General features: G+C 43.4%; 1 protein-coding gene across 1 annotated transcript in view; it reads right to left on the reverse strand.

The window, feature by feature from the left end:
* The window catches only part of LOC110537061 (ADAM metallopeptidase with thrombospondin type 1 motif, 6), a 131,436-nt gene that overhangs the window by 43,420 nt on the left and 70,549 nt on the right, over positions 1–17,467 (reverse strand). Inside the window, exons 12-15 of the mRNA XM_036937044.1 lie at positions 16,564–16,671; positions 12,296–12,441; positions 10,376–10,439; positions 493–595 (exon numbers count right to left, since the gene is read on the reverse strand). Coding sequence (XP_036792939.1) covers positions 493–595; positions 10,376–10,439; positions 12,296–12,441; positions 16,564–16,671 — 421 coding nt within the window. The remainder of the gene's footprint in view (positions 1–492; positions 596–10,375; positions 10,440–12,295; positions 12,442–16,563; positions 16,672–17,467) is intronic.

The following is a 17,467-nucleotide window of genomic DNA, read 5'->3' on the forward strand; positions in this document are numbered from 1 at the left end:
GGCCAACACCCACAAACAGGAAGTAGAGGGCCCAGACAGAAAACTAAGGTTCAGCCAGAAGGATTACAGGTTCCCACACAAATTATAACAGGTTCTATAACATCGTCCATGATGAGTGACATCAGTAGGAATTCATCTATCTACAGTAAAAGAAAACAATTCTGTTTACTATATTGATTTAAAAAAGCACAGAATTCCTTTTGTGGTGTTAGTTGTGAGCTAGGAGTCCCAGGAGACCAAGCAAGGCCAGGGCTGAGCTGTGCTCCTCTGCTCTCCTCTAGAGTTTGTTGATAGTAATAAAGAGTTCTATTCGTCAGCCCCCAGATCCTGGACCTGGGGAATGACGTCACTACAGCACCGTCACCGGGAGAGATAGCTGGGGCTGCCAACATAAACCACCGTTACACACACACACACAACTACAAACGGGTGGAGAAAAAAAGAGCGATGGAGTGGAGCAATGGATGGATTGATGCATTATTCCGATCTCACCTCCGGTGTAGGGCTTCCAGTTGTAGTATTTCCCACGGAACGGCAAACTGTCGAAGTCGGCACACTGCTTCTCACGGAAATCCCGCGATCCCAATGGACACGCCTGGAAAACAGCAAAACAAAACGTTAGAATATGTCAGGGTATACATCGCAGTGCTAGCTGTGCCACCAGAGATTCTGGGTTCGAGCCCAGGCTCTGCCGCAGCCGGGAGGCTCATGGGGCGACGCACAATTGGCCTAGCGTCATCCGGGTTAGGGAGGGTTTGGCCGGCAGGGATATCCTTGTCTCATCGCGCACTATTTTTATTTTTATTTTACCTTTATTTAACTAAGCAAGTCAGTTAAGAACAAATTCTTATTTTCAATGACGGCCTAGGAACAGTGGGTTAGCTGCCTGTTCAGGGGCAGAACGACAGATATGTACCTTGTAAGCTCGGGAATTCAAACTTGCAACCTTTCGGTTACTAGTCCAATGCTCTAACCACTAGGCTACCCTGCCGCCCCAGAGACTCCTGTGTCGGGCCGGGTGCAGTGCACGCTGACCAGGTCGCTAGGTGTACGGTGTTTCCTCTGTGTGTGTGTGTGTGTGTGTGTGTGTGTGAGTGTGTGTGTGTCTGTGTGTGTGCGTATGTGTGTGTGAAAGCCAGCAGCACTTTCCCTCAGGACAAATAAAAACTGAGTTTGCTCAGGTCAAAGCTATATCTCACAGGCTGAAAGTAGAGCAGGCTAAACAGGACTGAACACCCCCCCACACACACACTACAGGCCTGAACCCAGCTGAAGGAAAGGGTGACTGACGTTCATTACTATGCTGCATCAGATGGAGTGCTGCATCAGATGATCTGGCCTACACAGTCACTCGACCTAGACCCAATTAAAATAGTTTGGGATGAGTTGGACTGCAGAGTGAAGGAAAAGCTGCCAACAAGTGCTCAGCATATGTGGGAACTCCTTCAAGACTGTTGGAAAAGGATTCCAGGTGATGCTGGTTGAGGGAATGCCAAGAGTGTGCAAAACTGTCATCAAGGCAAAGGGTGGCTACTTTGAGAATCTCAAATCTCAAATATATTTTTGGGTTACTGCATGATTCCATATGTGTTATTTCATAGTTTTGATGTCTTCACTATTTTTCTACAATGTAGAAAATAGTAAAAATAAAGAAAAACCCTTGAATGAGTAGGTGAGTAAGAATCTTATGTCTTAATTAAAGGGGCAGTGTTGTATTTTTAGACAGGCTTGATAATGGAAATAAGCCAATAGGCAGAGGGGTTAGCTAGATTTTATTTTATTTATCCGTTATTTTACCAGGTAAGTTGACTGAGAACACGTTCTCATTTGCAGCAACAACCTGGGGAATAGTTACAGGGGAGAGGAGAGGGGATAAATGAGCCAATTGTGAACTGGGGATTATTAGGTGACCGTGATGGTTTGAGGGCCAGATTGGGAATTTAGCCAGGACACCAGGGTTAACACCCCTACTCTTAAGATAAGTGCCATGGGATCTTTAATAACCTCAGAAAGTCAGGACACCCGTTTCACGTCCCATCCGAAAGACGGCACCTTACACAGGGCAGTGTCCCCAATCACTGCCCTGGGAATTGGGATATTTTCTTTTAGACCAAAGGAAAGTGTGCCTCCTACTGGCCCTTCAACACCACTTCCAGCAGCATCTGGTCTCCAAGCCAGGGACTGACCAGGACCAACCCTGCTTAGCTTCAGAATCAAGCCAGCAGTGGTATGCAGGGTGGTATGCTGCTGGCAAATCATTTAATTCTCTGTATGGCAATAATAATGAATTTACAACACAATACAATGCATTTTACAGCCACCTATTTGGCCCATGGTGTTACAGACAATGTACAAAATCATGAATTAATGTCAAGCCCTTCATAATGTAAAAACCTTTTTAAAAGTCTTACACAATGTAGGCCTCATTGAACACCACATGTAGGCTACTGTAGGCTACATCATAGACATCAAAAGCAATCTCCATGTGAAAATGTTCTGGGATTTGTTCCATTTGGTTTTGTTGGTAGGCCTACATTGTGCTCCAATATCCACAATAGCCTATTGGCTACAGTCTAAAACTGAAATTGCACAAGTTTCCACTCACAAGACCTAAAAATTTGCTCAGTGCCTCAAAATATCAGAAGGAACATTGGTGAGTGCGCAGTGCGGACCACTGCTCTAGAGAACAACATATACTCAATTGTACCTGCATTCAATACTAATTTCAGGTCAATAAAGTTGTCTGTAATACAATGAAGGCAGTCTGCAGTTCAGATAGAGACTGGTCAACCTTGGGGGCAATAGCATACACAACAGTATCATCGGCATACAAGTGCAGGTTACAATTTTTTACAGACAAGATATTGTTAATGTAATGTAATAAAAAGTACAGTACTTGGGCCGCCTTCCAAACCTTGTGTCACGCCCTGGCCATAGAGAGGTTTTACTCTCTATTTCGGTTAGGCCAGGGTGTGACTAGGGTGGGCATTCTATGTTCTTTTTTCTATGTTTTTGTATTTCTTTGTTTTGGCCGGGTATGGTTCTCAATCAGGGACAGCTGTCTATCGTTGTCTCTGATTGGGAACCATACTTAGGTAGCTCTTGCCCACATGGGTTTTGTGGGTAGTTGTTTTCTGTATTGTTAGTGTCCTTACAGAACTGTTAGTTTTCATCTTTGTTATTTTTTGTTGTAGTGTTCTGATTTTAATAAAATATCACAAACGCGTCTCATGCTGTGCTTTGATCCAGTCATTCACAGGAAGAGGACCGTTACACCTTGGGAATAGTACCAGATATGATCGTCAGGTTAAAAATATCGGTTAATGATCCAGCAATCAGGGGGGCAGAGAGCTGCAGTAAAAATGGATGAAGCTCATCAGCCCCAGCTGATTTTATTTTTTACACCAATCTTAAGGCATCTACTGTAGCACATCACAGGTAGAAAATTGTTGAAATGAAAACAAAGATGCACTAGAAGTTGAAAGGTTACCCGTCAGAGGGAAGAGGAGTCGATTGACTGACCAGGGTCAATTAAAACACTTTCTCTCAAATAAAAAGCCTGCAGAGATAAAATGAGAAAAAGCATCACTTATCTCATTCTTCTCAGTTCTGATGCCAGAGTCAGACAGAACCTGCTCAGGCAGGGAAGAAAATGGATTTGTACGCTTCAGTGCATTACTGTTTTCCAAAATGTTGAAGGATCAGAGAGAGCTTAAAAATAAGCCTGATTTAGCGGTCTTAATGGAGATAGTACATCTGTTTCTCAATTGTCTGAAAGATTGCCAGTCCATTAGAGTCAATTTTCCTTGCTTTGGCCCAGGCCTGATTTCTCATCTGAAAGAGCTCAGATAGCTCATTGTGTTAATTTGCCAGAGGAATATATATGAAGGAGAAAGGGTCAGGAATACAGGGTATAGTGGCTAAATCAGATAAACTGGGTGGTTCGAGACCTGAATGCTGACTGGCTGAAAGCTGTGGTATATCAGACCGCATACCATGGGTATGACAAAACATTTGTACTGCTCTAATTATATTGGTAACCAGTTTAAAATAGCAATAAGGCACCTTTGGGTTTGTGAAATATGTTTGGGTTTGTGAAATATGGTCAATATACCACAGCTAAGGGCTGTGTCCTTGGTGTTGGTGGAAGAAGGTGAGGACCAAGGTGCAGTGTGGTACGTGGTCATCCTTTTATTAATGGAACTGAACACTGATTGACAGAGAGCACAACCAAAACAGTTCTGTCTGGTGCAGACACAAAAACAGAAAGCAGCTACCCACAAAACCCATGTGAGCAAGAGCTACCTAAGTATGGTTCTCAATCAGAGACAACGATAGACAGCTGCCTCTGAGAACCACACCCGGCCAAAAACAAAGAAATACAAAAACATAGAAAAAAGAACATAGAATGCCCACCCTAGTCACACCCTGGTCTAACCAAAACAGAGAATAAAAACCTCTCTATGGCCAAAGCGTGACAGTCCTAGCACCACACATTGCGTTGTGCGTAAGAAAAGCCCTTAGCCGTATATTGGCCATATACCACACCCCCTCGGGCCTTATTAAGTAGAACATGTCATGTAAAAAGCCTTGAGGAAAAAAAAATACTCTTAATTAAACAAGGATTAGTATTTTGCTGTTTCGTATCTCTAACACATACACTATATACAAAAGTATGTGGACACCCCTTCAAATGAGTGGATTCGGCTATTTCAGCCACATCCGTTGCTGACAGGTATATAAAACCGAGCACACAGCCATACAATCTCAATAGCCACCTTTCTAACAAGTCAGTTTGTCAAATTTCCGCCCTGCTAGAGCTGCCCCGGATCAACTGTAGGTGCCGTTATTGTGAAGTGGAAACGTCTAGGAGCAACAACGCCGCGAAGTGGTAGGCCACACTATCTCACAGAACGGGACGCAAAGTGCTGAAGCGAGTAGTGCGTATAAATACTGCCTCTGGAAGCAACGTCAGAACAAGAACTGTTCGTCAGGAGCTTCATGAAATGGGCTTCCATGGGCTTCTGGGACGGTGTCCCGCCCCACACACAAAACTAAGATCACCATGTACAATGCCAAGCGTCGGCTGGAGTGGTGTAAAGCTCGCCGCCATTGGACTCAGTGGAAACGCTTCTGTGCTTCCAACATTGGGGCAACAGTTGGGGGAAGGCCCTTTCCTGTTTCAGCATGACAATGCACCCGTGCACAAAGTGAGGTCCGTACAGAAATAGTTTGTCGAGATCGGTATGGAAGAACTTGACTGGCCTGCACAGAACCCTGACCTCAACCCCATTGAACAACTTTGGGATGACTTGTAACGCCGACTGCGATCCAGGCTTAATCACCCAACATCAGTGCCCGACCTCACTAATGCTCTTGTGGCTGAATGGAAGCAAGTCACCGCAGCAATGTTCCAACATCTAGTAGAAAGCCTTCCCAGAAGAGTGGAGGCTGTTATAGCAGTAATTTTCCAACATCTAGTAGAAAGCCTTCCCAGAAGAGTGGAGGCTGTTATAGCAGCAAAAGGGGGACCAACTCCATATTAATGCCCATGATTTTGGAATGAGATGTTCGACGAGCAAGTGTTTGTCTAGAGGTAACACACTCTGTCTAGAGGTAACGCACTCTGTCTAGAGGTAACACACTCTGTCTAGAGGTAACGCACTCTGTCTAAAGTTAACGCACTCTGTCTAGAGGTAACGCACTCTGTCTAGAGGTAACGCACTCTGTCTAGAGGTAACACACTCTCTCTAGAGGTAACACACTCTGTCTAGAGGTAACGCACTCTGTCTAGAAATAACGCACTCTGTCTAGAGGTAACGCACTCTGTCTAGAGGTAACGCACTCTGTTTAGAGGTAACACACTCTGTCTAGAGTTAACGCACTCTGTCTAGAGTTAACACACTCTCTCTAGAGGTAACACACTGTCTAGAGGTAACACACTCTCTCTAGAGGTAACACTCTGTCTAGAGGTAACACACTGTGTCTAGAGTTAACACACTCTGTCTAGAGGTAACACACTCTGTCTAGAGTTAACACACTCTGTCTAGAGGTAACACACTCTGTCTAGAGTTAACGCACTCTGTCTAGAGTTAATGCACTCTGTCTAGAGGTAACACTCTCTCTAGAGGTAACGCACTCTCTCTAGAGGTAACACTCTGTCTAGAGGTAACACTCTCTGTCTAGAGGTAACACTCTGTCTAGAGGTAACACTCTGTCTAGAGGTAACACACTCTGTCTAGAGTTAACACACATTGTGTGAGGCACTACAAATGAACCTCTAACACCCTGCAGGGCCTCCCTACCTCCATTGTTGCCATGCTTCCAATTCAATTAGGAGGTGACATTTAATAGTACAAAGATCTCCTGAACTAGGGCTCTGATATCACTAACAGTCCTGAACTGGTTGCAGGGGACAGTGGGAGGGAGGCAGGGAGGGGGGGTGTCGAATTAGCTCATTGTTGTGAAAGCGAGAACAAATGAGTGCTGACCTCAGCAGGGAATAATGACGAGGACAGGAACCACAGGCAGTAGGGGAGCTGGGAGTGTGTGTGTGTGTAAATTAATTAAGTCATTACACACACACACACGCCGGTCAAGGCTGTGGGAGAAGTTATCTTCTCTGAGAGCCATGAGCGATCTTCTCTTTGAGCCGTGAGCGTGAGGTTATCTGTGAGTGTGTGTGTGTGTGTGTGTGTGTGTGTGTGTGTGTGTGTGTGTGTGTGGGAGCTTTGTGGACCATACTACAACGCGTTTGTGTTGGACGTGCTACAGTCGGGGTAATGAAGCAGAGGTCGGGGATGGTGTTTGTTTTCCAAAGTAAACATTCAATGCTTGCTCTCAGCTGTTATTTTTAAGATTTGTGGTCAAGTATCCACAAGCCTCCAAACTGGCTAAATGTTCACCTTCAGAAATAAAGGCCACCTAGAAATAGTTAGGAGGAATGGGGGGCTTGCAGCCTTACAAGTTTGCAGCCTTACAAAATATTTTTTCAATGTATTTTTTGGGACTGAAGTGCTGTATTTAAATGAACTTTAATAGACTTTAAAGTAAAAATGGTAATTGTGCATTCAACAATGTCGTTCAACAAGGTGACTAAGAAATGTTTCAAACAACCTAAATTCCCCAGGACCAAAACATTTCCCCATTGACTAGTTGAATCGATGTTGTTACCACTTAATTTCAATTAAATTATGTTGAATCAACGTGGAAAAGACGCTGAATTTATGTCGGTGCCCAGTGAGTAGCATCCTCAGTGCTCTCTGTTTTCCCAATACCGCTCTTGCGTTAAATCTGTTCCATCAATCAAACAGTCAGTGATACTCCATTCATTATCTTGACACAGTCAGATAGTGAATGGCTTTAGGGATGTTGGCTGATGTTTACTTCCAACAGAGAACAATGAACAACTTAGTATGTTCGTCCTCTTAGCAACCCTAAAAACAGAGGGATTGCCCAACAACCTTACAGGAGTGAGAGAGAAATGCGAGGGAGGGAGGGAGGGAGGGAGGGAAAGAGATGGAGAGACAGATACATAGAGAGAGACAGAGAGAAAGAGACAGAGAGAGAGAGACAGAGAGAGACAGAGAGAGAAATAGAGAGAGAGACAGATAGAGACAGAGAGAAAAAGAGAGAGAGAGAGAGAGAAAGAAAGACAGTGAGAGACAGAGACAGAGCGAGACAGAAAGACAGAGAGAGAGAGAAATAATGATTGCATAATGATTATTATAATTATACCAAAGTTCTCAATTGGTGCAAAATTTATAGACTACTACAAACACTACAACTGCTTAGGTTTAACAAGAAGCTCAACTGGACACCTAAATGAGGCAGTGAATGAACTGAGAGAGAAAGCAAAAAACAAATTTAAATGCGTCATTGAACCAATTGCACTTTATGCCAGTGAGGTGTGGAGTTGACTTGCAAAACAAGATTTCATCCCATTGAAACCCTGCATGCAGAGTTCTGTAAGATTCTCTTACATGTCCAGAGGAAAACTACAAACAACGCATGCAGGGCAGAATTAGGCCAATATCCACTAATAATAATAACTCAAAAAATAACAATAAAGTTTTGCAAAAATGCAGTGACCCCCCTCTCATATCATCACCAAGCCCTGCAATGCCAAGAGCTGAGCAAATAAATGAGTCCCCTCATCCGGCTGAGTTCACAAATCTGTTCTACTAACACACTGAAGCCTCAGGACCAGAAAATCCAATCAATCAGAATAAACCAAATTACAACACAGTCAAAACAAAACTACATTACCTATTGGGAAAGCAAAATGCAGTGCTATCTGGCCCTAAACCTAGAGAGAGAATGTGTTTTTAAATGGCATAGAATGCCCTGCGTGCTTTCTCTCTCCTTCTCTCTCTCTCTGGATACATCAATGATGTCGCTCTTGCTGCTGGTGATTCTCTGATCCACCTCTACTCAGACAACACCATTCTGTATACTTCTGGCCCTTCTTTGGACACTGTGTTAACTAACATCCAGACAAGCTTCAATGCCATACAACTCTCCTTCCGTGGCCTCCAACTGCTCTTAAATGCAAGTAAAACTAAATGCATGCTTTTCAACAGATCGCTGACCGCACCTGCCCGCCCATCTAGCATCACTACTCTGGACTGTTCTGACTTAGAATATGTGGACAACTACAAATATCTAGGTGTCTGGATAGACTGTTAACTCTCCTTCCAGACTCACATTAAGCATCTCCAATCCAAAATGAAATCTAGAATCGGCTTCCTATTTCGCAACAAAGCATCCTTCACTCATGCTGCCAAACATACCCCCGTAAAACTGACTATCCTACCGACCCTTGACTTTGGCGATGTTATTTATAAAATAGCCTCCAAAACTCTACTCAGCAAATTGGATGCAGTCTATCACAGTGCCATCCGTTTTGTCACCAAAGCCCCATATACTACCCACCTGCAACCTGTATGCTCTCGCTGACTGGCCCTCGCATCAAATTCGCCGCCAAACCCACTGGCTCCAGGTCATCTATAAGTCTTTGCTAGGTAAAGCCCCACCTTATCTCAGCTCACTGGTCACCATAGCAACACCCCTAGTACGCGCTCCAGCAGGTATATTTCACTGGTCTTCCCCAAAGTCTATTCCTCCATTGGCCGCCTTTCCTTCCAGTTCTCTGCTGCCAATGACTGGAACGAATTGCAAAAATCACTGAAGCTGGAGACTCATATCACCCTCACTAACTTTAAACATCAGCTGTCAGAGCAGCTCACAGGTCATTGCACCTGTACATAGCCCATCTGTAAATAGCCCATCGAACTACCTCATCCCCATATTGCTCCTTTAACCCCAGTATCTCTACTTGCACATTCATCTTCTGCACATCTATCACTCCAGTGTTTAATTGCTAAATTGTAATTACTTCGCCACTACGGCTTATTTATTGCCTTACCTCCCTAATCTTACCTCATTTGCACACACTGTATATAGACTTTTCTATTGTGTTATTGACTGTATGTTTGTTTATTCCATGTGTAACTCTGTGTTGTTGTTTGTTGTCGCACTGCTTTGATTTATCTTGGCCAGGTTGCAGTTGTAAATGAGAACTTGTTCTCAACTGGCCTACCTGGTTAAATAAAGGTGAAATAAATCAAATAAAAACAAATATGAGGAAGTACACCATGGCTATTTGACCATGGTTACTGATCAAAACCTTCGAAAAACCTTGACAAAGTACAGGCTCAGTGAGCACAGCCTTGCCATTGAAAAGGGTAAACAGGAAAACCTGTCTCTCTGTAGAGGAAAGGCTGTGCAGCCACTGCACAACAGCAGAACCTGAGACAGAGCTGCATTTCCTGACAAAATGTAAAAAAAACAATTAGAGAGTGTCATTTCCCCAAATTTGAAACACTTATTCAAGGTTTCAAAGATCTCTCTGATGAGAATAGGCTACCCGTCCTGTTGGGGGAGGAAGCAGAGGGCTATGGGTTGGCAGCACACTACATTGCTGCCTGCCATAAAATGAGGGACAGTGTCTGACAGACCAACCAACCTGCACATGTCCTCTAAACCATTGTTATTGTTATTGTTCAATGTATGGTTATTTTGACCCTGGATTATTGAAGTTACTGTTGTCCTGTTGACAGTATTGATTATTGTTACTTTAATTGAATATCCTAAATAAGTTTTGGCAATATGCGTATTGTTATGTCATGCCAATAAAGCAAATTTAATTGAATTGAGAGAAAGAGAGAGAGACAGAGTGAAGAGAGACAGCGAGAGAAAGAGAGAGAGACAGAGTGAAGAGAGACAGCGAGAGAAAGAGAGAAAGAGAGACAGAGTGAGAGAGAGAAGCAAAGAGAGGGGGGGTGGAAGAAAAATAAGGGAAATGTGAACTCACATCTGTGTTACACGATCTGTAGCGCTTCCTCTCTCCGAGACAGTACTTCCCTCCTCCAGAAGGCCTGAAAGAGAGGAGAGAAACGAGGGAGGAATAAAGGGTTCCAAAAGTTTTTTGGTGCTGTCCCCAGGAGAACCGTTTTTGGTTCCAAGTAGAACTCTGTTATGTTCCATGTAGAACCCTCTGCGATTCTGGTGCAGCACATGTGGCCTACAAAGTTACAAAGTTACAAGCATAGGCTAGCAAATGTTATTTTAATTTTGAAATATAATAGGGCCTATATGTATAACTAGTAGGCTGACGCATATATGCCTTTCATAATATTTCCCATTATTAGCCTACCTCCTCTTTCTCTCTCTATTGTTGCTTCAACTCTTCCTCGATTTCAATAGTTAAATTAAATACGTTTAGTTGTCTTTATCTTAATCCTTATTTTTTTGTATTTTTGTGGGGTATTTTAACCCCTTTTTCTCACTAATTTCGTGATATCCAATTGTGGTCTTGTCTCATCGCTGCAACTCCCCAACGGTCTCAGGAGAGGCGAAGGTCAATTCATGTGTTCTCCAAAACATGATCCGCCAAACCTCGTTCCTTAACACCCGCCCACTTAACCCGGAAGCTAGCCGCACCAATGTGTCAAAGGAAACACCGTTCAACTGATGACCGTCACTAGAGTGTGAGGAGCCAAGTAAAGCCCCCCCAGCCAAAACCTCCCCTACCCCAGGCAACGCTGGATGCAGTGCCTTAGACTGCTGCACCACTCAGGAGGCCTATCTTAACCATTCTAATGACATCCTTGAATCATATAGGACTAGAAGTGGATGTAGAAGGCTTACACTTCTCTTCACGAACATTGAATGTTTATGGGTCTGAATAAATAACTGATATAGCTTACCACCATCGTACGTTTGCTCTTCTTTCAAACTGCAGCGAGTTCTATTGGCTGCTGTATTTAACATTCATCAAAAAAGAGCTTGTTAATTGGTATAAGAAATGCAAAAAAGTGTAATAATTATGTCCATCAAGCTATTCTAGTCTAGCTTTTCCTGCCTGGGACTCCAAGAGCTAAGGAGCGTTTTTTTAAGGAGAGGCCAGCGGAGCACAGGTGCTTGTGTATTGCGCAAGAGACAAAGGCTATAAGTTAGAAACTTATTATACATAACCCATAGTTAATTAGCTAAATATAAGGCTAATACTGCATTGAATTTATAACTTGAAAGAGGTAGGCTAGGACATCTTTATATAGGGCTATATTTCAATCTAGAACAGGATGATCTATTTTGGAATGGAGTTAATGGAGAGAGAGAAAGACTGGGTGCACTGATTTAAAGCAACGATATTCAAGTGATAGGCTGTTTTACTTTTACAATACATTTTTAAAATGTATCTTTACAATTAAAAAACAAGGTGATCCCTGAAAGCCAGATGGAGCTGGGTAAATTAGACGCGCATTCAGTCTTGTATTACTGTAACATAGGCTATGGTTCAGCAAATGTAGGCCTACCTGTCACAAGAAAAAAAGTTAGCACGATGTGAACTGCATTGTAAACTGCGCTCCATAGTGAGATGGGTCTGTCCCCACCCTGAGCGGTGATTCATCATGGAGAGGCCGTAGAGAAGCCAGATTTAAACATTGCATATAATTTAACAGTTCCATCTCACGCCATGCTGTTCATATAAATAATTGATTATAATTTACCGGTTCCTCGTAGTTATTTATCCCGGGAAAAGGGAGTGGTTTTGGGCAGAAAATCTCAGTAATCGGGTTCCCGCCATTCAACCTAGTATCTACTGGTTATCTACACAGTATACTTAATAAATATTTATATGATCAACGCATCAGTGATCACACACACACACCTGTAGGTGAGGTCCTGGATGTGTGTGTTCAGCTTGCTGTGGCTTACTTTGCCTACTTACGCTGGGCTGTCACAGTGTCTCATGGAGGATGAGACTCCCCCTCCACAGGTCCTGCTGCACTCCCCCCACGATGACCAGGGACCCCAGCCTCCGTCCACACTCTGGGGCCACGTCCCGAATATCACACACTCCCCCTGGTAGCACCACTGAGAGGATGGGGGGGGGGGGGGGGGGATTAATCATTGGTTAAGGTTGTAGAGGTTGTAGGTCTGTAACTGTGTCAATGAGTACGGTTACATGCACTTAATAATGTGATTATTGTGGATAATCAGATTAGTATAATAGTTTGATTCAACTGTTTTTCATGCTTTGCAAGAAGAATGATTTCCTTAATAATCCTGTTTACACGGACACATCTGAATTCAGGCTACCTGATGGCACTCTGATAAATGCAGAAAATCTCCATCAAAATAAACGTTCTATCACAGCAACCGTGTTCTTTTTGGGAAACATATCTGGTTCTGAGTTGGAACATATCAAGTTGGTATGTGAAAACTACTTCTAAGACACACATATTCAGTTGTTCTGAACTCACTTCCCTAACGGTGAAGAGGGAGACTCACTCTGCTGGTGCTAGCACATATGCAGATCAAATACACCGCTGGAACGCCCATTAATAGTTTGAAAGATTGCTTTACACCGATTAAGATAAGCAGAGTAAGATGTTTACATGACTGTTGCATAATCTGCCTAGGTGCCATAATCACTTTAAAATGGAATTATTACTGTGCATCTAAACGTACGCAGTGGTGCTCAGGGCTTAGAGACAGTAGAGGTTGTAGAGGTCGTAGGTCTGTAACTGTGTCAATAGATTAAGATCGTGGGCCAGGAAAACACCAGGCCACTGTCCTCAGTCTCCCTCCCTCCCTCCCTCCCTCCCTCCCTCCCTCCCTCACTCCCTCCCTCCCTCACTCACTCACTCACTCACTCACTCACTTACTCACGCACTCACGCACTCACTCACTTCCTCACTCGTTCACATCAGAGATGAACAATGCAGAAGGACAGAGACAGACAGTACACAGTGGCAGAATACCTGACCACTGTCACTGACCCAAAATTAAGGAAATCTTTGACTATGTACAGACTCAGTGAGATTAGCCTTGCTATTGAGAAAGGCCGTCGTAGGCAGACCTGGCTCTCAAGAGAAGACAGGCTATGTGCACACTGCCCACAAAATGAGGTGGAAACTGAGCTGCACTTCCTAACCTCCTGCCAAATGTATGACCATATTAGAGACACATATTTCCCTTAGATTACACAGACCCACAAATAATTTGAAAACAAACCCGATTTTGATAAACTCCCATATTTACTTGGTGAAATACATCACAGCAGCAAGATTTGTGACCTGTTGCCACAAGAAAAGGTTAACCAGTGAAGAACAAACACCATTGTAAATACAACCCGTATTTATGCTTATTTATTTTCCCTTTTGTTCTTTTACCATTTGCACATCGTTACAACACCGTATATATACATAATATGACATTTGAAATGTCTTTATTCTTTTGGAACTTCTGTGAGTGTAATGTTTACTGTTCATTTTTATTGTTTATTTCACTTTTGTTTATTATCTACTTCACTTGCTTTGGCAATGTTAACATATGTTTCCCATACCAATAAAGCCCCTTGATTTGAATTGAATTGAGAGGGATAACCAGGGCACTGTACTCATTCTCCTTGGCTCAGAGCAGAGAAAGGCAATGCACTAACACACTGTATAAACAAGATTAACACTGCAGGGAGAGGGAGAGAGAGGTCAGTGAAGGAGAGAGAGAGAGACGGCAGTGAAGAAGAAAGACGGAGAGTGAGAAAGAGAGAGAGTCCTTAAGACCTTGTCTGTGTTTCCAGTTTGACTGAAATAGCCTGGGAGAGAATGTCTTATCAGAGAGGAGCTGACACACACTACCTATCTATCACCCGGCACACCTATCAGCCTTTCACCACCTGCAAGTGTGTGTGTGTGTGTACCTGTGTGTGTGTGTGTGTGTGTGTGTGTGTGTGTGTGTGTGTGTGTGTGTGTGTGTGTGTGTGTGTGTGTGTGTGTGTGTGTGTGTGTGTGTGTGTGTGTGTGTGTGTGTGTGTGTGTGTGTGTGTGTGTGTGTGTGTGTGTGTGCCACAGAAAGCTGTGACCTTTGGGTGACACGACTATTGTACCAATGTCTAGGACAGTAGCATAATAGTCTTTCCTGGAAAACCACTTATTTTCTCTCTCTTATCTCCTTTCTTCTCCTTATCTCTCCCCTTTCTCTTGCTCTACCCCATACCTAATTTTTCCCTCTCACACATCACTACTTCCTCTCTATCCTCTACCTTTCTCACCACCACCAACACTTTCCCCTTTGTCCCCCTCCACTTCTCCCTCCCTCTCCTACCATTTCTCCCCCCCTTCCCTCTAGTTGGCAGGGCCTCTCCATTACAGGCCTGGTGACAAATGGTTGACAGTCGTGTTCCTTTGAAGCCGCCCCACATCCCCCTCACCACCCACCCTCAACCCAGACAGGAGCGCGTCATCAGCCTCCCCCCAAAGCCCCCTGTCCTAAAGCCCCCTGAGCTGATCTCAACTTGGGCCCCCTGTGTAGCCCAGGACCTGGTCGGTGGCCCCCAGCTCTGAAAGGCTCCAGTCAGCAGACAGTAATGACACATGACAGCCTCCTATTCTTTCCTTTTAGACCTCAGACCATCCAGTGACAATGGCCGCCGTAATCTGTGTTAAAACTGTCTCACTGCCGTCCGTCTAACCTGACCGCGGCGTGGCAAATCACACTGGGACTAGGGTCAGTGCTATGTGGAATCATTGGGACGTCCCTACCCTAAACTCTAAAGGCTGGTTTACAGTCCGTCTATCGTCTGTAGACAATTGCCGTAGCGACATCATGAACAGTCTATTGTCGTCTGACATCAAACTTGTCGTAATTTATTTTATTTTATTTAACCTTTATTTAACTAGGCAAGTTATGAGAAAGTATAAACACTAAACGACAGTCTTTGCATTACATCAGCAGCCCAGGGCTCCAAATAGCATACGTGCTCTATTTTAACTCCAATAAACCCATCCGTTTAAATAGATTCAGTAAATGTCAGCCTAGCAAGAGAGGCAACTAAAATACATTTTCTAAACAATGTTTTTGTTTGTTGCTAGCTAGTTAGCCAACAAGTTGGCTAGCTATTTAAAATAATGACTGGAGTATAACTGACAACATCTTAACTTAAGCTATTTTTTTATTAATTATTACAGGAAAATAAACCCACAACAACATCATTATTTACAAGGTAGTGGCGAGCTAACAGAAAATAGCGTACTGCCACAGTATGACAAAATAAAAGTATCAGAGAATCTCTGAACTCCTACATCCTCTTGTCAGAGAAGAATTTGGTTTGGTTGCTGTGGCAGTCCAGCAACCACAACAACGGATGTTGTGACAGTCGCAGCGACTGAAGGCCAGTTTAAACTTGGTCTAATGACATGTCAACATCCGCTGTCGTGGTTACCGGAATGCCACAGCAACCAGGCCAAATTCTCCTGTGACAAGATGATTCAGAAGTTCTAAAATGGACAAATGTTTGCGGCCCCAGCATGTTAAAAAAAAGGTGCGGTAATCGACCAATGTTTAGTTTTTTAATTGGGTCTATGACAGTATATTACAAATCAGTCTGACAGCATTTCAATCTGAAATGACAAACGTATCACGAAGATATTGGGTTCAGAAGATCATCAGGCAATAATGTTGGATTTTTTATTTAACTAGGCAAGTCAGTTTAGAAAAAAATATTATTTTCAATGACGGCCTAAGAACAGTGACGGCGCCTGAACTGCCTTGTTCAGGGGCAAAACGGCAGATTTTTACCTTGTCAGCTTGGATCTAGCAACTATTCGGTTACTAGTCCAACGCTCTAACCACAAGGCTACCTGCCGCCCAATGATCTTCTGTGTAGAAAATAACATAATCATTAAGGGAAACAGTAAGTATGTACATGTTCCTGATGGAGCCATAATATTTTGTGGCTTAAACCATTCAAAAGATAGAGCCACATTTGTAGGAAGAAAACCGAAACCGCTCTGTTGATTAAAACCACATCTAGAAGCTACCGGAGGTTACTGATATAACCCCGGTTCTATGAACCAAGCGCACCTTTTCTCTCGTGACCCTATTTTCAAATCCGGCGACCCTACATCGGGTTGCGACCCGTAGTTTAGGAAACCATGGTGTAGACTATAAGAGACAACAAGTGTGTAGACAATGAGACTTCTAGTATAGACTTACCCCTTTCTCGATGCTTCCCGTCTGACACAAGGTCCCCTCGGCAGCAGGGATACTGTTGGTGACACAGCGGTTGCTTTTGCTAAGGCACCAGAGCTCTCTACACACTTCCTAGGAAAGAAGGCAAAAGCAAGTTGGTCAGAATAAAGCAATTCACTGCAGAGAGTGTATTACAAGCAGAGCAATTGCCATAGATAGAGCTGTTGAAGTGAATTAGAGATCTACTCCAAAATGTAGTGTGACTTCCCCTCCTCATCTCATGTCCTTCATCTGCACTGAGGAGAAAGAGCTGAACAGAAGGTGAGGAGCATATCCCTGGCTGTAGGCAGCCGACATATTGGCAAACCTGGGTCAAATATAGGTTGCACAGTTTGGAGACACTTTGGACTATTCCATAGGCTCCATTTCACCAGGCAAACTAACTCAAGCTCAGCTGAAATATGTGGAAGTAGTAGACATATATATTTGACCCAGGTCTGATGGAGTAGCTATATATTTGACCCAGGTCTGATGGAGTAGCTATATATTTGACCCAGGTCTGATGGAGTAGCTATATATTTGACCCAGGTCTGATGGAGTAGCTATATATTTGACCCAGGTCTGATGGAGTAGCTATATATTTGACCCAGGTATAATGGAGTAGCTATATATTTGACCCAGGTCTGATGGAGTAGCTATATATTTGACCCAGGTATAATGGAGTAGCTATATATTTGACCCAGGTCTGATGGAGTAGCTATATATTTGACCCAGGTCTGATGGAGTAGCTATATATTTGACTCAGGTCTGATGGAGTAGCTATATATTTGACCCAGGTCTGATGGAGTAGCTATATATTTGACCCAGGTATAATGGAGTAGCTATATATTTGACCCAGGTCTGATGGAGTAGCTATATATTTGACTCA

The sequence above is a fragment of the Oncorhynchus mykiss genome, chromosome 12, assembly GCF_013265735.2.
Source record: "Oncorhynchus mykiss isolate Arlee chromosome 12, USDA_OmykA_1.1, whole genome shotgun sequence".
Classification (NCBI taxonomy): domain Eukaryota; kingdom Metazoa; phylum Chordata; class Actinopteri; order Salmoniformes; family Salmonidae; genus Oncorhynchus; species Oncorhynchus mykiss.